Source organism: Carlito syrichta, unplaced genomic scaffold (assembly GCF_000164805.1).
Source record: "Carlito syrichta isolate Samal-C Ts95f unplaced genomic scaffold, Tarsius_syrichta-2.0.1 Scaffold312097, whole genome shotgun sequence".
In the NCBI taxonomy this organism is placed as follows: Eukaryota; Metazoa; Chordata; class Mammalia; order Primates; family Tarsiidae; genus Carlito; species Carlito syrichta.
In genome coordinates, this window is record NW_007256193.1 from 109,125 (window position 1) to 128,564 (window position 19,440).

General features: G+C 42.8%; 2 protein-coding genes across 4 annotated transcripts in view; one reads left to right on the forward strand and one right to left on the reverse strand.

The window, feature by feature from the left end:
• Nucleotides 1–15: 15 nt before the first annotated feature.
• Nucleotides 16–5,407, reverse strand: THYN1 (thymocyte nuclear protein 1). Of its 3 annotated transcripts, XM_008069543.1 has the most exons (7): nt 5,136–5,407; nt 3,162–3,343; nt 2,034–2,102; nt 1,608–1,700; nt 930–1,025; nt 540–690; nt 16–224 (listed from the first exon to the last, which is right to left on the reverse strand). In XM_008069543.1, exons 1-7 carry the CDS (start codon nt 5,176–5,178, stop codon nt 178–180), a joined length of 681 nt encoding a protein of 226 aa, XP_008067734.1. In that variant the 5' UTR covers nt 5,179–5,407; the 3' UTR covers nt 16–177. The 3 variants fall into 3 exon arrangements, with proteins under 3 accessions (XP_008067734.1, XP_021574014.1, XP_008067735.1); XM_021718339.1 differs by lacking the exon at nt 540–690; XM_008069544.1 differs by lacking the exon at nt 930–1,025 and having other exon boundaries at nt 17–224.
• Nucleotides 5,408–5,655: 248 nt separating this feature from the next.
• The window catches only part of ACAD8 (acyl-CoA dehydrogenase family member 8), a 17,441-nt gene continuing 3,656 nt past the window's right edge, over nt 5,656–19,440 (forward strand). The window contains exons 1-10 of the mRNA XM_008069546.2: nt 5,656–5,861; nt 8,526–8,626; nt 9,701–9,870; nt 10,685–10,794; nt 11,190–11,266; nt 11,674–11,811; nt 15,771–15,906; nt 16,001–16,098; nt 16,472–16,624; nt 17,280–17,382. Of these exons, the coding sequence (XP_008067737.1) occupies nt 5,753–5,861; nt 8,526–8,626; nt 9,701–9,870; nt 10,685–10,794; nt 11,190–11,266; nt 11,674–11,811; nt 15,771–15,906; nt 16,001–16,098; nt 16,472–16,624; nt 17,280–17,382 (1,195 nt within the window). The 5' untranslated portion in view covers nt 5,656–5,752. The remainder of the gene's footprint in view (nt 5,862–8,525; nt 8,627–9,700; nt 9,871–10,684; nt 10,795–11,189; nt 11,267–11,673; nt 11,812–15,770; nt 15,907–16,000; nt 16,099–16,471; nt 16,625–17,279; nt 17,383–19,440) is intronic.

The window sequence follows — 19,440 nt, forward strand, 5'->3', positions numbered from 1 at the left end:
ATGCAGTTTTAGAAGCTTCAACTTTGGTATTAATACTTTATTGAAAAAAGTACACAAACCCACCTGTGTACACAAGCCCAGGTGAACATAAGCAAGCAAGCCTTTTCAAACCTTCGTCTTAAAAACACTTGACCTCCTTGGAGTAATGTCTTGGTCATTCCAGCAACAGTGTCTTAGTTAACTTGGTTCCTTTTTCTCCAGGCTCAAAATAAAATCAAACTCTTCTAACAAAAAGGAGAAAAAGGAAGGGAAGAATTAGGTCTTGAATGTCTCCTCTCGAACAGGGAAGTTATGCCAGGCACAAGTACTTTACATGTTAACCAAAACAGGTAATCACTTGTTCAAAAACTATTTATAGAGTGTCTGACTGAGTGCCAAGCACTGTAGAGTATAGTGTATGCAGTAATGGGTAACTCAGGACATATTGCCTCCCTCATGGTCATTACAGGTGACTCAGGTTGAATGCCATGCCCAAGTTTAATCAGCTCGTTAAACAGGAATTCTGTTGCTGGATGATAAGGGGAAAGACCCACTCTTACCTTTGGTCAGGGGCTGAACTGAGAGTCTCTGGCGAGTGAAGAGAGTCATGTTTTTTAAGGGGCCACCAGTAGCTTTGTGGGCTTGATGATAAGTTTTGAGCTCGGCCAGAGGGATGAAACGCTTCATCATCCGAACAAACTGTACATCCACCTATGTGAAAACAGTGAATGTGACAGAAAGATGTCCATCAGACTCTGCCTGCTGTGTTTTTAACCACTTGTAGGAGGTTCCTATGCTGGGTTGCCAGTGTTTTGTTCTTATCTCCAAAGTCAGCATCACCTCATCTGAGTTAAAGCTGGGCTGTGTACCTTGACCTGAAAGCACACCAGACTCACTTCTTCCCTTTGTCTATCTTGCCCCTCTCAAGAAACAGGAAGAGTGTTCTTTACCATGGACCATTTGGGGTCTTCCTTCTTGCTGGACGGGTCATAATGGGGACTGTTTTTCTCAAACTGTGTGTGGTCTGGGTAAGCCTCCTTCACGATCTAAAACCAAAATCAAGAGTCTCCATCATTTGCCTGCACGGTCAGCTTCATGGTGAATCTTTATCCACATCTAACCTTCTGCATATTCTTATCCCATCTGCCTTGCTGTGGAGCCAATGAGGGCTCAGATATCTGGAAATTATACGTAGTCCAAGGCAAGCAATAGTTAGGAAATCAAACCTGTTTTTACAAGTCTTAGAAGCATGTTCTAAAACCAAATGGTAAAGATAATTACTGTACCACTGTTTTTTTCCCACCTGCACAGTTAATAATTTTATCCTGAAAACTCTTAGCTTGAAGGAGGAGCTACCATGAAGCCTGTTTTCGAGTGAGACCAAGGCTCAGAGGTGGAGACAAGTCTCCTGGTGGGACCTGAAATGAAGGACTGCTTCATTCAAGTCCTTACAGGAAGGGGCAGCTCAGTTTTTTCCTATTCCTGTGATGGGGGGTTGGAAGGGACGGGGGGGCTTAGAGAGGGGGATTCTTCTATTTTGTTACCTATTTAAGCTGTATTCTTTTATATCTACATAAGTAAGTCTCTTTGGAAGTAAAGGGATTCAGACCAAAACTCATCCAACTAACCTTCATAAGTCCTGCTATGCCTGGCTCTTTGCAGTTGCTATGGTAGAAGAAAGCTTCTTCCTCCAGCTTCATGGCTCTAAGGAAGTTCCGAGCCTGTCCCAGGGGAGAAGAAACAAAAATTATACATTACACCAGCTGGAAAGCACTAGCTTTTAGCAGATGGTTTTTTTCCTTTTTTGCAACAGTTATCCAATTCATAAGAAAGTTCTTTCCCTTTGCCAAAACACACAGACAACACCAGAACATAGGCCAATTGCAAATTTCATCCAGTCAGAGTAAGTAAGGTATTTTTAAATACATTATCAAGTTTGGGTTCTGAGAAAAAGCAACCATGGCCAGGTGGTTCTGCTACTGAACAAATCATGAGAGGGAAGCAGGCATTTCTCCTACCTTGGGTCTTGGGGGTCCTGCTCCTAAGCCTCTTACCTGGTAATTCCGTATGCCATCCCAGCATGTTGTGTGCTTGGGCTGTGCTTTGAGATCCTCAATGCCGAACTAGGAAAGAGGAAATACAGTCATTCATCAAACAATCCACTCCTTGGCCAATTGTTAAGTATACATGGAATCCTTCCCCCACAATGAGATGTGTTATTGGCTATAGTGGAAGTATCAAGTTCACTGGGAAGTGGCATGTGGGTGAATATAAGTAAGCCTTGTGTTACCTTGTTATCCTTCCTAATTAAGAGGATTAGTTGAATGGATAATCCAGATGATTACTTGCGTTTCACTTATTAAAGTATTATATACTTCTTCTGTAATATTTCTACTGACATTTTCCCCAGGCTATTATTAAAATTGGTTTACATTCATTACAAACCAATGAATATAATTCCTGTATATATACCACCTGTCGGCAGAGAGACACCTAAGAGCATGGCAGGTAGTAAGAGAAAGGCAAATTATCAGGCCAAATCTAGCCCCATGCCTGATTTTTGTAAATAAAGTTTTACTTGAACACAAATACAACTGTTTGTTTACATACTATCTATGGCCACTTTTTTGCTATAAGGGCAGAGTTGCAACACAGATTATAAGGCCCACAATACTATAATTTTTACTGTCTGGCCCTTTGCTGAAAAAGTCTGCCAACCCCTGATCTAGACAGAAGATTCACAAAACAGATAGTTGATGGTAACAAATCCTGCTGATTTTTTAACCTTTTCCCTACCCTTTAAAGGTAAGAAGCTGGTGATAGAATCTGATGGTGTCTTATATTTACTTTTCATTTTAAAAAAACAGCATGAGCCGGGCTCGGTGGCTCAGCCTGTAATCCCGCGCCTTTGGGAGCCCACGGGTTCGAGACCTGCCTGGGCAGCGAGACCTCATCTCTACAATAAGTCAAAAAATCAGCCGGGCGTGGTAGTGCATGCCTGTAATTTCGGCTACTTGGAAGGCTGAGGCGGATGGATCACCGGAGCCCAGCAGGTCGAGGCTGCGGTGGCCAGTAGCGGCCACTGCACTCCAGTCTGGGTGACAGAGCGAGACTCCAACTCAAAAAAAAACCAAAAAACAAAAAACAGCATGAAGGGATTGAAGACAGGTACATGGTCTCACCTTCACATCTACACCTTTTTCTATTCGGCTTTCTGGCTCTGACTTCATCAGCCAATACCTGCTTAGATTCTTCACACAAATTTCAGAGGATGAAGTATTCTGAGGGCTGGAGTTCTCCACTTGAGGTGATGCCTCACCTGAGTTCTCAGTTTTGGTACGTTTTCCTGATAGCCTCTTCTTGTCTACAACAGGAGAAGCAAAAAGATCTGTCATGCTTGTTGTGTGGTAATGCTCCATTGTGGAATACACGCTTTGGAGTCAGACCTGGATTCAAATGGTGGATCCATCAGTTACTAGCTGTAGCACCTTCATCTTATTGTTAAGAAACTTCTGTTTCTTAGCTATTAAATTTGGACAAAAACACCTATCTTATAGGATATCTTTTGGATGCTCTATTCAATGGGATAAGAATACAGGGTTGTTTAGGATTAAAGATTTTGGCGGTAGTCAATACATATTTTCCTTAATCATCTACTTTTCTTTGCTCAACTTGCTCTCTCCACTGAGGAAACTGGGTACCTACTTGGGATTGGTTTTAAGATTAAATGAGATAATACAACAAAAGGCTTAGATCACAGTAATTGCTCAGTAAGTATTAGGCATCTCATACTTCTTTCCTTCTTGTTCACTGTACTTTATGGCCTCCTTTCTGCTCCTTAAAGGTGCTAAGAAAAGTTGGAAAAGGCAGTTAATTCAGGACTGTGTAAACATTTTATCCTAAGAGAGAGAGAATGTGCCTGGAACATAGTAGGAACTCAATACTTAAGTTGTTACATTTTTACTATATGTTAAGCCCCAAGCTCTATTTGTTACCCTAACCCTAACTCCGTTAATTTACATAACCTATGAGACTTTCTCTTCATCTGGAAAAAAAATGCTCCACATCACATACAGTGACAGTAGAATCAAGATACAAGGTCAGGCAGTTACTTGGATCTATCTGAATCTACATTTAATGATTATACTATACTGCCTGTTAAAATTAGTCTAAGTTGCTATATCTAAATTTCTATACAATTGTCATTAAATACCACTTATGGATGTCTAATGCTTTGAACTCAGCATACCTACTTAGCCTGATTTCCTAATGGTCCTTAAAGGTTAATAACCACACCACAAACACCACGTGTTGTTAAATAACTGCAATGTGCTATAGTCAATCTGGAAGGCTTGTCATTCCCCAAAGAGGTAATTTCTGTACTTTCCATTGCTTTGTTTTTGCTCTGCATCCACTTAGAATGCCATTCATTCTTGTGAATATAAAAATGACATCACTTTTTGAGAACTAAAATTTTGCCTGTGGAAAACCTTTCTATTCAAGGTTAGACTCAAATTCCACTTCTTTCTCAAGGTCTTCCCTATGATTCCTCCCTATGTCTCATACCCCTAAAATTCCTGTCACAGTTGTTTACATTTTCCATGAGAGCAAGGACTGTATATTTAGTACTTGCCTCCCTGCATCGCAACTATTTGCGCTTAACAAATAGCTGTTGCTCGAATGAACAAACAGAAGGTACTCTAGGTGGAAGCTTGGTGAGAAAAGATGGAGGGCGGTTAGATATGAAGGGATATAAAATAAATCACAAAGGATTCTTACCACAAGCAGGGAGTAGAAAATGAATAGTATTAAACAGGTCCTAGAGAAACGTTTTTTTGAGTTGGAGTCTCACTCTGTCACCCAGACTGGAGTGCAGTGGCCGCTCCGGCCACCGCAGCCTCAACCTGCTGGGCTCCGGCGATCCTTCCGCCTCAGCCTTCCAAGTAGCTGGACCTACAGGCGCGCGCTACCACACCCGGCTAATTTTTGATTTATTGTAGAAATGAGGTCTCGCCAAGTTGCCCAGGCGGGTCTCGAACCTGCAGGCTCAGGCAATCCACTCACCTCAGCCTCCCAAAGGCGCGGAATTACAGACTGAGCCGGCTGAGAAACGTTCTTTACGGGACTGCCTTTTTTGCAGTCTAGGTGCTGCTCACCTGGGTCAGCAGTCCCAGCCAGCCTCTTCCGGGGTCTCGGCATGGTCTCCCTGCAGAGGTCTGGGGGTGCGAATGATTCTGGAAGCAACCGAGAAACAAGAAGCAGCTCTACTGCCCGCCAAAAGCAGTGCAGCGCAAAATGGAGGCAATGAGAGGAATCCTAGAGGGTCTCAGACTTTTGCGAATGACAGGGACAATTGTGCTTGCGCCCCTCAAATTCTTCCCTCCGTTATCTAAGCCATGACCATCTCTCATAGCCTCTCCTTAGTTCTTTCCTTGATCCTTCTCCCATCCATGCACCATCTCCTTACGGAACAACTTTCACCACTCCGCAGACCAGATGGCTGGCCACCTCCTCCGGTGCTAGAGACCTGGCAGCGCGCCTTGCGTCGCTTGATTGATGACGTGTATCTGTTGGGGCGAGGCCCTAGGATCTCTGGGAATTGTAGTCTTGGCGCTCCGGCGGCCTGCCCGGGACCCGGGCTGTGACGGCCTGTGGGTGGACACAACCCCCAGAGTGCAGTGGGGGAAGTGGCTGTCACGCCGTCGTTCTCTGCCAGTGCGAGGGCAGCGGAGGTCGAGGGTGCCCAGGCCTTGGCTGGGCAGGAGCGGCGGCGATGCTGAGGACTGGCTGCCGGCGTCTCGGGGTGCGCCTCGTCTGCCTGCGTGGCGGTCTCCGGGCTCTCGACCAGACCGGTCCCCGGAGTTTGACCTCTTGCATAGATCGTAAGGCTCTCTCTGGGAGGCGGGCATCCGCTATGGGCCGCAGTCCCCCCCAAATCCTGTCACCGCCGGCCCGGCTTACCGCTCCGTCCGTCACCCCGGCTCCCCCTCGGTCCAGTCATCCCCGGTCCGGCTTCCCGCTGCGGGCCGTCGTCCCCGGGCCCGGCTCCCGCTCCGTCCCTTTACCCACTCCCCGGCCCGGCTCCCACTGCGTCCCGTCACTCCCACCTGGCTCCCGCTCCGTCCTATCACCCTCGGTCGGGCTTCTTCTCCGTCCTGTCACCCCAGGCCCGGCTTCTCCCTCCGTCCCGTCACCCGGGCCCGGCTTCTGCCTCGTCCCTGTCCCGTTCCCCTCGGCCCGGCTTCCTCCCCGTCCTGTCTCTCCTGACCAGGCTCCCGCTCTGTCCCTTCACCTTTGTATGCTTAGAGAAGTGAAGAAACTTGTGGTTTTGTTGCTGTTGTTGTTTGTATGGTTAGTTTTTAAAATCATAACAATAGGTCATTAAAGTATTGAGAATGTAAAAAGCTGGGTGCTGGTGGTAATAACTGAACAAAACTTCTGGGTAAAACAAGATTTGCTTGCATTTATAGATTTTATAGCAAACCTATAGCTATAAAACATTTTTCACTGTTGAAAGTCATACAGGAAGAGAAGCTATTATTGCAAATGGACAGCTCTACCAGAGTTACAAATGTGAATGTCCTTAGGCACCAGGCAGATATTGAATGTAACAGGGAGTGGTGGGGACGTAGGGGAACTCAAAGATACCAACCAGTTTGTGACTTCTTTGTCAAGCACCTAACCACTTTTTTCTTCTGGAGCAATTTTTACTTATTTTAAATAAATGACATTTTTCTTTATAGCAGAATAAATCCCTTTCATTGACACTAGATCTGTAAAGTATAGTAAGGTGTAGAATACTGTTTTCAGTGTTCTAAAACTCCTTCAAGAGGTACTTCCCTGTTCTCCCACTTAGAATTTGATAAACAAGGTCACCCTGGTTGATAGATACCAAAGCAGATAAGGAATTATTCAGAGGTGTTTTTGGTTTTGTTTTGCATCTTGCTTGAGTGGCTGGACAACTTTACCTTTTTAGTGTGTATGCTTTGGCATCTTAAGCTGTGTCAGTCATTCTGACAAAGTTCATGAGGCCTGGTGTCTGTTTTGTTTTTATAGTGTATTTTTTCTGGGAACGTAGGTATTTTTACTTAGTCATCATACTTTCCCATGTATAATTTACTCTCTTTTGTATACGTTACTTTTACATTTGCCTTTTTTCACTTTTTTTCTCCAACCAAGGCTTTCCTTTTGTTAATCATTACCTTTTAAAAATTGACTGTATTTGCCATCTATCTAAAAAGAATATGCAATTATGTTGCATTTACTTATGCATATGATTTACTTGAAATTATTTCCTGTTATTTATTTGATTGTTATCATTTATTGAGTTCTTGGTAGAACTGAAATTCAGTAGCACTTCTCTTTATACAATAAGATGTTTATATTATTACTGTTTATGTCATCCTTGGTGTAAATGAACCGTATTCATCTTTGTAGCCCCAGCACTATGTAGTAGACACTCAATTTTCTTTTGTGGATGATCTTTGAGCCATGATCTACAGCAACACTTGTGCAAAGATTGTGCGAGTAAATGGCCAGACCTCCGGCAGAGAACCATGAACTGTTTATCCCTGTCCCTAACTATATTTCTTTTCTTTTTTTTTCCTTTCTTTTTATTTTTCTTTCTTTCTTTTTTTTTTTTTGAGTTGAAGTCTCACTCTGTCGCCCAGGCTGGAGTGCACTGGTGCACTCATGGCTATAGCAGCCTTGATCTGCTGGGCTCAGGTGATCCTTCCACCTTAGCCTTTCAAGTAGCTGGAATTGCAGGCATGGGCCACTATGCCCAGCTAATTTTTTGATTTGTTGTAGAGACGAGGTCACGCCAAGTTGCTCGGGCTGTTCTCGAGCCCCTGGGCTCAGGCAATCCTCTCATCTCCACCTTCCAAAGTGCTAGGATTACAGGCGTGAGCCATCACACCTGACCCTAACTATATTTCTAACATAGGTTTCTGCTCTGAGTTTCCCAAAGTAACCTAATCTTTAATCCTCGCAACCATTCATTTCAGAGTTTCCTGCTTTAATGAGAATACTAGTTAGAGACAGAAGTGCTTTCTTATGACTCATGCAGCCAGCCATTACTGATGGCCAGGTTTGCTCCAGAAGAGCAGACTCTGACACCTGCACTTACATTCATTTGGAAGGACCATGCATCAATAGTAGGCACAAAGTAATTGTTATCTAGTGTGATTTCATAGTGTTACTTTAGTGCTCTTTAGTGCTACTCATAATGACCAAAGATTTGATATTTACCTGTAGAGCTGTGACTGTATTTTACTAAGTGACTAGGATAAAAGATGTCTGGGAAATCCCATGTATCAACCATATCAACCTGTCCTAGGTTGATGTGGGTGTGTGTTGGAACTGTCTCTTCTCCTTCTGATAAACTGATTAGTGATGGAAGATACCATTCTCTTGCTGTTAAAGGCTGTACTGTTTATGGGAAATGCCATAGTAGGTCCACTGTCTCAGCTTTGTGGTTCTTCTTGTTGACTGTATTCTTCTCTGACCCCTGTAGTAGAATTGATTATATACATTCCTGCCCATAGCTTCCATAGGACTTAATGAGGAGCAGAAAGAATTTCAGAAAGTGGCCTTTGATTTTGCAGCTCGGGAGATGGCTCCAAATATGGCAGAGTGGGACCAGAAGGTAGGAGTTTCCCTTGTGTCTAGGTGTTCCAAAAATGTCTCATGCGATGACCTTTATCTTAATCTCTTGATAATTCTAATTATTTGGTATCTTTTCTCTACTTACCAACTCTTACTCCAAGTGAGTACCAGTCATGAGTGATTCCTTTCATAGAAATCATCCTGATTATCTTTTTTTTTTTTTTTGAGTTGGAGTCTCACTCTGTCGCCCAGACTGGAGTGCAGTGGCCGCTTCCGGCCACCGCAGCCTCGCCTGCTGGGCTCCAGCGATCCTTCCGCCTCAGCCTTCCGAATAGCCGGAATTACAGGCATGCGCTACCACGCCCGGCTGATTTTTTTTTTTTTTTTTTTTTTTTATTGTAGACATGAGGTCTCGCTGCCCAGGCAGGTCTTGAACCCACGGGCTCAGGCAATCCACTCACCTCAGCCTCCCAAAGGCGCAGCATTACAGGCTGAGCCACCGAGCCCGGCTCATCCTGATTATCTTATAGATACTTTAAAAAAATAATTGAACACAGAGCCAGGTGCAGTGGCTCATGCCTGTAATCCCAACACTTTGGGAGGCCGAGTTGAGAGGATTGCTTGGACTGGGGAGTTCGAGACCAGCCTGAGCAACATGGCAAGATCTCATTTCTACAATAAATCAAAAAATTAGCCAGGCTGATGGCACAGGCTTGTGGTTCCAGCTACTTGGAAGGCTAAGATAGAAGGATTCCCTGAGCACAGCAAGTCAAGGCTGCGGTGGCCATGAGCGTGCCACTACACTCCTGCCTGGGCGACAGAGTGACACTCTGACTCAAAAAACAAACAAACAAATAAATAAAAATTAAACACAGATTTGGACTTAAAACTGAGGGAGTTCTATAGATAATAAAATGAAACTTTAATGTGAGAAGAATAGTTCTTACAGAATATCTGTTATCTGATACAAGTGTAAGATGACAAACAGGCATATGAAGTTAAAAGAATCCCTGTACTCTCCCAGATACAAGCATTCAAATTCCCTCAGTTTGCCCCTAAAGGAACGTTCATCTCTGAATCATTTACTAATGGCCTTGCTCTCTTTTGTACATAGGAACTGTTCCCAGTGGATGTGATGCGGAAGGCAGCCCAGCTGGGCTTTGGGGGAATTTACGTACGAACAGATGTGGGTGGGTCTGGACTGTCACGGCTTGATACCTCTGTCATATTTGAAGCCTTGGCTACAGGCTGTACAAGCACCACAGCCTACATAAGCATCCACAAGTGAGTACCCAAGCTAGGAAAGCACAATGAAATACTCACATGGTTGTATTGGCAAATTTTGTATTCATAGAAAAAAGATTGATTTTTTTCCGCTGATTGCCCTTGAGGAACTAGACTTACATACCAGGTCTGCTGCAGCTTATTGAACTTGATTCCATTGTTTTATGCATTCCTTAGGAAATTGGGTCTGCCAGCCTTCTCCCAAATCCTAGATTTAGTTGGTACCAGCAGACTTCTCCAATAGAGAGGTCAGGGTCTTGTTTTGGTCCTGTTATGCTTTTTCTCAATCCAACAAGGGAATTTGCAGTGATTTGAGAAATGAATAGAAAGTACTAAAACTCTCTGATTTTTAGTGTCTCATGTAGCCTAACTAGAAGTAATATGAACATCCAGGTGAGAAATACCTTGGCCCTGGTTATCTCTGGGTAGTCCTTAGTCCAGGAATATGTTTTAATCCAGTCTGTTCTTTTTTTTTTTTTTTAAGATTAGAAAATATAGTTTGTCTAGAAAGAAAATTAGAGAAAAAGAGGAGATTCATCTCCCCAAGGTAGGGGAGGGGGGCCAAAGCCAGGAAACATGGCCCTGGCCGTAGCTCAAAGAACACATGGCCACACCATAGCTTAGCAAGGCAATGGCCCAATCTGTTCTTTTAAAGTTTAATCTTCTCAATTGTGACTTTTCCTTTCCCACTCTCTCTTCTGCTTCACTCTACTTTGCTGTCCGGCCCTTTGTTCTCTTTCCCCATCCTCCTACCCCAATTTCTTTTCTTTTCATATTTATTTCTGTCAATGTCTTTTCTTGGTGTACCTGTCAGCATGTGTGCCTGGATGATTGATAGCTATGGAAATGAGGAACAGAGGCACAAATTTTGCCCACCACTCTGTACCATGGAGAAGTTTGCTTCCTACTGCCTCACTGAACCAGGTGGGTTTGCCACACTGCAGGCAAGATATAGCAGAGAGAGATATGTTTCTAGTGGAGTCACTGAACACTCCTTCTAGCCCATTGACATACAACCACTGCTTATGAAGCAGTTAGCCTGGGAGGAATAGAGTCCCATGACTTGATGTCAGTCCTGTGGGCCAGAGACCTTATAGGAAGGCCCCTGCCAGCTGGTGTGTTGGGAGGTGACAGTGGCCCAACTGGTACAAGTAGTTTTCACCAAGTCCAGAATGTCCTTTTGGCCGTCTGGATTTTACAATGGCACACACTGAGCTGTTTCTCTCTAGGGAAGATTTCCTAGGATATTGGACTGTGCTGAGCTCCCTTGACTTCACTGACTTTCTCCCCTCTCTGCTCCTTTTTGATACCTGCCTCAGGAAGTGGGAGTGATGCTGCATCTCTTATGACCTCGGCTAAACGACAAGGAGATCATTACCTCCTTAATGGCTCCAAGGTACTAACTAGCATGCTGTCTTCCCAGAGCACCTTGGAGATTGTTCCCACCTTCCACCTTCCCCTGGTTCCTTCATGTCTGCAAGTTAACGTTTCCAAGGGAGTTTTGCATGTTGGGAAGAGAACCTCTGACCCATTTCCCTTCATTCATTCTCACTGTTTCTATCTCTTCTAATCTGATTCCAGATAATTTCATTCATTTTTGTCTATCCTTTTTATACTCTCATCAACTAAACCCCTAATTTCCCAGTTACAGCAGCTACCTTTTACCACTCCTCAGTTATTTTGTGCCATTATACCTTTCAATGTCCTGTTGATGGGGTGGACCCCAGTGGTTCTCCCAGATGGTAGGCTCTGAGAACTCATGCATTCTCTGATCCCTGTGCATTCCCTTCTCCAACCCCACAGGCCTTCATCAGTGGTGGTGGTGAGTCAGACATCTATGTGGTCATGTGCCGAACAGGAGGACCAGGCCCCAAAGGCATCTCATGTGTAGTTGTTGAGAAGGGAACCCCAGGCCTCAGTTTTGGCAAGAAGGAGAAAAAGGTGAGTGGCTATTGGACAAGTAACAGTTAAAGTTATGTGACTTTGCCGCCTGCCAGACCAACTCCAGCTCTCTTTCAGAAAATAAGTTTGTGCACTTGCTAACCTACCTTTGAAGCAACTGCTCCTATTAGGATTTTTGACAGTAGCACATGAAATAGAATAGGGCATTGTTAAAGAAACATTAGGCCTCTGGGGAAAGTGGCAAAGTTTGCCAGCAAGTTCCACAAGTCACCTGTTACTTAGTGCTGTCATCTCTCTGCCTCCACTATTACTTCTTATCCAGCTTATGTTGGTTAACTTTGTTACACTTTGTACACTTTATTACCCAAGAAGAGATTCATATTGAAGATCTGGCATTGACCAGAAGTCTCAGGAATGAAAAGCATGTTGTCCACTTTTCTTCTTTGATTAAAAATAAAGTAAAACTTATTGGAGGTGATTGTATTTAAGTAATCTAAATAGGACAGTTCTTCTATACTTTGAAAAGTGAGACATTCCTAGGTTTCTGAGACCAGATGCTTCAGTCATCTATCTCTAATTTGTACTTTTGGAGAGAAGTCAAGTTATGAAGTGACCTCTAGATAGACATATATCTCCCTATAGCTTCTAGGGTTTCCCTGTTTTCCTGCGTTATCCTTCCTGACCCTATGTAATTGCCAAGTAGCTATGAATTTTAGTGTTCCTTCTTTTTTGTAAAGTAGTAGGCATTTCCTAGATTCCTACTGTGTGCAAAGCCTGTGCTACCCCCTTGGGGTTGAGGGTAGACCTTAAATAAAAGGATTAGGAGTAGAGCTTATAAACAGAAGAATGCTGTTGAATGTTTTTATATAAGGAAATAATGTGAAGTCAATAGTATTTTCAGAGCCAGAAGGGAACTGGGAAATATAGTTCATAGTTTTCAAAATCGACCTTCCTAAGCCTTAAAGTTCTTTGAAGCATTGGAGTACTTGGAAGAGGAGATGAATGGAGAACAAGTAGTAAAGGCCTTAATCTGTTTATATGTAAAATATCTGAATCAGATTTTGTTTGAAGAAATAGTCTCTTCTGGCTTTCTAGTCCAACTTACTTATTTTATATAAGGAAAACAAAGGCATCAGACAATCAAATTGAGTTATTTGTCCAAAGATGCAAAACACAGCTAGTTAGTTACATAACATGAACTACATCTCAGGTATTCAAAGTTTTCTCTGAGCCGATGACTGACATATCCAGTGATGTCCTGGTAGACCAAATCTCTGGGGAGGAAAAACAACAACAACAACCCATATTTGTAATGTTTGCCAATTTCTGTCATAAATACTCTATTTATTTATTTATTTTGTTGTTTTTCTTTTTTCAGTAGTTTTAGGATATACAAATAGTTTTTGTTTACATAGATACATTGTATAGTGGCAAAGAAGTCTGGGCCTTAACTGTACCCACCAGCCCCACCTATGCACATTATATCCTGTAGGTAATTTTTCATCTTTCCATTCCTTCCTCCCCTCCCCTTCTGAGTCTCTAATATCCATTATACCATTCTCTATGCCTTTGCAGATCCCTGGTGGCTCCCACTCATAAGTGAGAAAATGCAGTGTTTGGTTTTCTGTTCCTATGTTAGTTCACTTAGGATAATGTTCTTCAATTCTATCCAAATTGCTGCAAAAGACGTTTATTTAATTCTTTTTTTAACGGCTGAATAGAATTCCATGGTGTGTGTGTGTGTGTGTATCACATTTTCATTATCCACTGATCAGTTGATGGGCATTTAGGTTGATTCCACATCTTTGCAATTGTGGAAACATCTGAGTGTAGGTGTCTCTTTAGTATAATGATCTGTTCCATTAGGTGGATACCTTCTAGTGGGATTACTGAATCAAATGGTAGATCTACTTTTAGTTCTTTGAGAAATTTCCATACCAATTTCCACAGAGGTTGTACTATACACTCCCACCAACAGTGTATAAGTGTTCCCTTTTTACCACATCAATGCCAGCATCTGTTGTTTATTTTTAAATAATGGCCATTCTGACTGGTGTAAGGTGGTATTTCATTGTGGTTTTAATTTACATTTCACTGATGATTATTGATGTTGAGCATTGTTTCATATGTTTATTGACCCTATGTATATCTTCTTTTGATTGGTGTTTGTTCATGTCATTTCCCCACTTTTTCATGGGGTTATTTGCTTTTTTCTTGCTGATTTGTTTGAATTATTTGTAGATTCTGGATATTAATCCTTTGTCAGATGTATAGTTTGCTAATATCTTCTTCCAATCTGTAGGTTGCCTATTTTGCTCTGTTGATTATTTATTTTGTTATGCAGAAACTTTTTTAGTTGAATCAAGTCCCACTTATTTTATTGCATTTACCTTTGTGGCTTTAGTCATAAATTATTTTCTAGGCCAATGTCCAAAAGAGTTTTTTTCTAGGTTTCCTTATAGAATTTCTATGATTTCAAGTCTGACATTTAAGTCTTTAATCTATCTCAAGTTAATGTGGCATATGGTAAGAGACATGGATCAAGTTTCATTTTTCTGCATGTAGATATCCAATTTTCCCAGCACCATTTGTTGAATAGGGTGTCCTTTCCCCAGTGTGTGTTTTTGTCTGCTTTGTTGAAGATCAGTTTGTTGTAGGTGTTTGGGTTTATTTCTGGATTCTCTATTCTGTTCCATTGGTCCATATGTCTGCTCTTGTACCAGTACCATGATGTTTTGGTTACTACAGCCTTGTAGTATAATTTGAAATCAGGTAATATGATGTTTCCAGCTTTGTTCTTTTTCCTTAGGATTGCTTTGGTATTTTCTGGTTCTTTTTTGATTCCATATGAATTTTAGGATTGTTTTTTTTTCTAGTTCTGTGAAAAATGGCATTGGTAGTTTGGTGGGGATTGTGTTGACTCTGTAGATTACTTTAGGTAATTTGGTCATTTTAATAATGTTGATTCTTCCAATCCATGAGCATGGGATGTTTTTCCATTTGTTTGTGTCTCTACAGTTTCTTTCATCAGAGTTGTGTAGTTCTCTTTGTAGAGATCTTTACCTCCTTCGTTAAATATACTTTAATTTTTTTGGCTGCTGTTGTAAATGGAATTGAGTTCTTGATTTGATTCTCAGCTTGGTTGCTACTGGTGTATGGCAGTGCTACTGAAGTGTGTTTATTGATTTTGTATCCTGAAACTTTACTGAATTATTTTATCAAGTCCAGGAGTCTTTTGGAGGAGTTTTAGGATTCTCTAGGTATAAGAGCATATTGTTGGCATACAGAGATTGAGTTCTTTTTTTCCAGTTTGGATACACTTTTTTTCTTTTTCATGCCTGATTGCTCTGACTAAGACTTAAAGTACTGTGTTGAATAGGAGTGGTGAAAGTGGGCATCCTTGCCCATGGCTGATTTCAGGTTTCTACTGCAATACCATAGAATGCTGAGTTAGGAAAGAGGTACAGAGTTAGCTTTCCTGAGCTAGTGCTGGCACATCACTGTATCTCTCTGCAGCTAAATGCTAGACCAGGTGTTGCTGGCACAGAGTATGTTCATCCTCCCACTCCATTTATAGCATCTTTTAGGAACACTAAGATTTTAAAAGGGCAGTGTGGTTTTGTTAAGGCCTTTAGAAATAACTTTAACTTCTCCATATAATTCTTATATTGTCTCTTCTCTTATAAAAGAGTATTCTCATAGAGGCACCAAAAAGGAGGGTTGATCCTGCTGTAGTCATAGAAGTATTGAGAAGCGTTTGTAGGTTAGTCTGGAGGCTACATGTTAGAAAGCAGATTCTCTTAATAAGTTAAAAAATGTTTAGCCAAAAGAAACATCTTTATGAGTGTTGACAAGCCTTTAAATCTGAACTTTTTCTTTTTCCTCGTTTTAAGTTCTTACAAGGCTAAGTCCCAGGGTCCTGGAACCCATACTTCACAGGAAAGGCCGCCCTGCCTGCTGGATTGTTGGGCAGCCACACAGTGCCTGATTTTTGCCAGGTGGGGTGGAATTCCCAGCCAACCCGAGCCGTGATCTTTGAAGACTGTGCTGTCCCCGTGGCCAACAGAATTGGGAAGGAGGGGCAGGGCTTCCTCATTGCCATGAAAGGACTGAATGGAGGGAGGATCAACGTTGGTGAGGATAGGATGGGGTGGGTCAGGGAGGCAGCAGGCTGGGGACAATAGTACTATCCTGGCTTATTTGGAACATAGGTGTTCTTCCCCTCTAGCTTCCTGCTCTCTAGGGGCTGCTCATGCCTCAGTGATCCTCACCCGAGACCACCTCAATGTCCGGAAGCAGTTTGGAGAGCCTCTGGCCAGTAACCAGGTAATGTCTCTGTATCTCTGCATGGCTTTCCACTCTTTTCAATCTGAGACCTGCTCTAAGACCCATGTTCTCTAAGAGAGTGTAGTCGTGATATCCCTCATGGAGTCCTACTACTACCATCTTAGCCAGAGCTTGTGCTTTATTTCTAACAATGGTCTTTGTCAGGAGGTAATAATATCAAAGTGCAGGGCACTCAAAGTGGACTTAGAACTTAAAAAGCAATAAATTTCCTGTGTAAGAGAGGCAAGAGACTTTGAAGCCTTGCTTCACTTAGAAAAGGCACCTTATTAGAAATGTCTTATCGAGGGTCCCAGAACAGGTGCTGGCCCAAGCCTCTTTGTCTTGTCTGCTTCTCTTCTCTCCTGTGATGCAGTACCTGCAATTCAAACTGGCTGATATGGCAACAAGGCTGGTGGCCTCGCGACTGATAATCCGCAATGCAGCGGTGGCTCTGCAGGAGGAGCGGGAAGATGCAGTGGCCCTGTGCTCCATGGCTAAGCTGTTTGCTACAGATGAATGCTTTGCCGTAAGTGATAAGCCATGTAGTTCTACTGGGACAGACAGGGAGCATCTGCAGGCTCAGGGATGTTGAGAGGCATGAGTCAACTTTGGAACCCAGCTCTCCTGGGATGCTGCAGGGATTACCTTGGATCTTAAGGATATAAATTAACTCATGAGAGGCCTGCATGGCAGTGCTCATAGCTTGTTTTTGGCCTGCTTCATGCCATTACTTACTTCATTATGTCATTGTCATTTGGTTGTGTTCTAGATGAGGCACCACCTTTGGAAGGTTCCCAGTAGCCCAGTGCCTCTGCCGTGTTTACATCATCGGGGGAGAGCTGCACTGAAGCTACATTGCCACTAGATGGCACTTTAGTTTCATATAATACCAGCGAAGGTAGTTGTGGGCTGCTTCTGGTGGGTAATCAGCAAGAAAAGCAGAGAGCTCTTTGAGTTGCTTGTCTGATGGGAAATGACACGTTCAGTAAGTGAATTTCCCTTATTTTCCTTGCTGTCTCGGACCACATGGAATATGGAGCCTCATACATGGCCTTAGCTTTGGGTTGTTTTTACTCTCATCTGAAAGCAAGCTGCCAGATTGTGGGCTGGAGTAGGTAGGGAAGCCTCTTTTTCCATGAACTTCCAAGAATCAAAGACATCTAATCCCTGTCTCACTGAAGATCTGCAACCAAGCTTTACAGATGCATGGAGGCTATGGCTACCTGAAGGATTATGCTGTTCAGCAGTATGTACGGGACTCCAGGGCTCACCAAATTCTGGAAGGTAAAAATTGCCAGAGATTATTCTCATCCTGTCAGAATGGTGATAGTATTGATGCTTTCCCCATTCTGTTTGTCCCAATGCTGACTGATACTTGGGGTCCCATCAGGCCCTGCTGTCTTTTGGCTTCCTCCTCGCTTCCTTTCCCTGACCCCACTTTGGAAATGGCTTGTTGGAGCATTAGAAACAGCACGAGCCTGGAGTCAGGTGACTGTTTTGTCACCATGGGTGGGGAATTGAATAACTCTGCTTCTGCCATTTCTCTGTGGATCTGAGAGAAGGCATAAACTGAGATATGAGAAAGCATGTTGAAAACTACAGCAGTAGCCGGGCTTGGTGGCTCAGCCTGTAATCCCGCGCCTTGGAAGGCTGAGGTGGAAGGTTCGCCGGAGCCCAGCAGGTCCAGGCTGCGGTGGCCGGGAGCGGCCACAGAACTCCAGTTTGGGCGACAGAGTGAGACTCCCATTCAAAAAAAAAAAAAAAAAGAAAAGAAAACTACAGCAGTGGCTGTTCTTTACTGTTAAAACGTACCTGGTCCTCAGGGGCCTCAGAACTTATATATAGTAATTTACGGGGCAGGTGTGAGCCAGCATGATTACCAGCAGTTCTACAAATTATCAGCCAGATATCTGTATCAGTATTGCCAGTTGACTTTTCAATTAAAAAAAACCAACTGGATATGAGTATCTTACTGGTAGTCACAAACATTCAGTATGGGAAATGTGTGAGCTATTGCAATCAAGCTCAGAGCTTGGCTTTCTCGCCTCTCTATAGCCAATGCAAAAGTCTTGAGATTACACAACTCTTGTTCCAACTAGTGTGGGTAGGAAAAGTGGGATGGGTGGAGGCTTCTCTGCATGACTTTTCAGTGAAGCCATGTGGGACTGCTTCAATGGAGATATGATATAAGGGGGCCTCCTTGTCCCTTTTCAAACCTTAGCATCCACCAAAATCACCTGGAGGGCCTGTTAAAACAGATTGCTGGGCCTTCCTCCCTGCACCTCACCCCACCCTGGGTTTCTGCTCCAGTGGGTTTGTCATGGGCTTGAGAATTTGCATTTCTAACGACTTTTCAAGTGAGACTGCTATTCCTTGTCTGGGAGCCATTCTTGAGATCCATTGCTCTGGTATAATGTCCAAGTCATAGACTTCTGAAGGTTAGATTGCTGTTTTCTGCTGCAGACCTCATCCTACAAGCTAGTATTTAAACTAAATTACCAAGAGTCTTATTCTTTCTGTTTCTCTTGCAGTTACTTTCTCACTCAGCTTTTATTATGAATGTAAGAAACTTCACCTTCATTCTGTCTTTTAACCCTGCTGTAACTTTTTTTCTTTATCAATAGCTTTAGGGGGTACAAATAATTTTTAGTCTGGGCTTTAAGTGTACCCACCACCCCCACCTGTGCACATTGTACCTGACAGGTGATTTTTCATCCCTCTACTCCTTATCCCCTCCCCCTTCTGAATTTCCAGTGTGCATTATACCGTTCTCTCTGTCTTTGTGGATCCTTAGTTTAGCTCCCACTTATAAGCAAGAACATGCAGTGTTTGGTTTTCTTTTTCTGAGTTAGTTCACAGAAAGATGTTCTCCAATTCCATCCAAGTTGCTGCAAAAGACATTTTTAATCAAAAAGAATATTTAATTCTTTTTGATAGCTGAATGGTATTCTATAGTGTATGTACACCACATTTTTATTGCCACTGATTGGTTGTTGGCATTTAGGTTGATTCCACATCTTTGCGATAGTGTGACTTATACTGTGACAAACATGCAGGTGTCTTTTTTATATAACAACCTCTGTTCCTTTGGGTAGATACCTAGTAGTGGGATTGCTGGATTTAAGTGGTCCTCTTGCCTCAGGCTCCCAAATTGCTGGGATTACATGCATGAGCCACTAGGCGTGGCCTTGATTTTTTTAATGATGACCATTCTGACTGGTGTAAGGTGGTATCTCATTGTGGTTTTGGTTTACATTTCCCTAATGATTAGTGATGTTGAGCATTTTTTCATATGTTTGTTGGTCATTTGTATAGCCATTTTCTTTTTCTTTTTTTTTCTGC

What these genes read in the sequence shown, in the direction of transcription:
- THYN1 (XM_008069543.1), bottom strand. Translation starts at nt 5,178, where the DNA reads ATGCCGAGACCCCGGAAGAGGCTGGCTGGGACTGCTGACCCAG. An exon ending in AAAAAGGTGTAGATGTGAAG is followed by an intron (nt 2,103 to 3,161) that starts GTGAGACCATGT and finishes CCTCTTTCCTAG; the next exon opens with TTCGGCATTGAGGATCTCAA. An exon ending in AAGACCCCAAATGGTCCATG is followed by an intron (nt 691 to 929) that starts GTAAAGAACACT and finishes GTTTTCACATAG; the next exon opens with GTGGATGTACAGTTTGTTCG.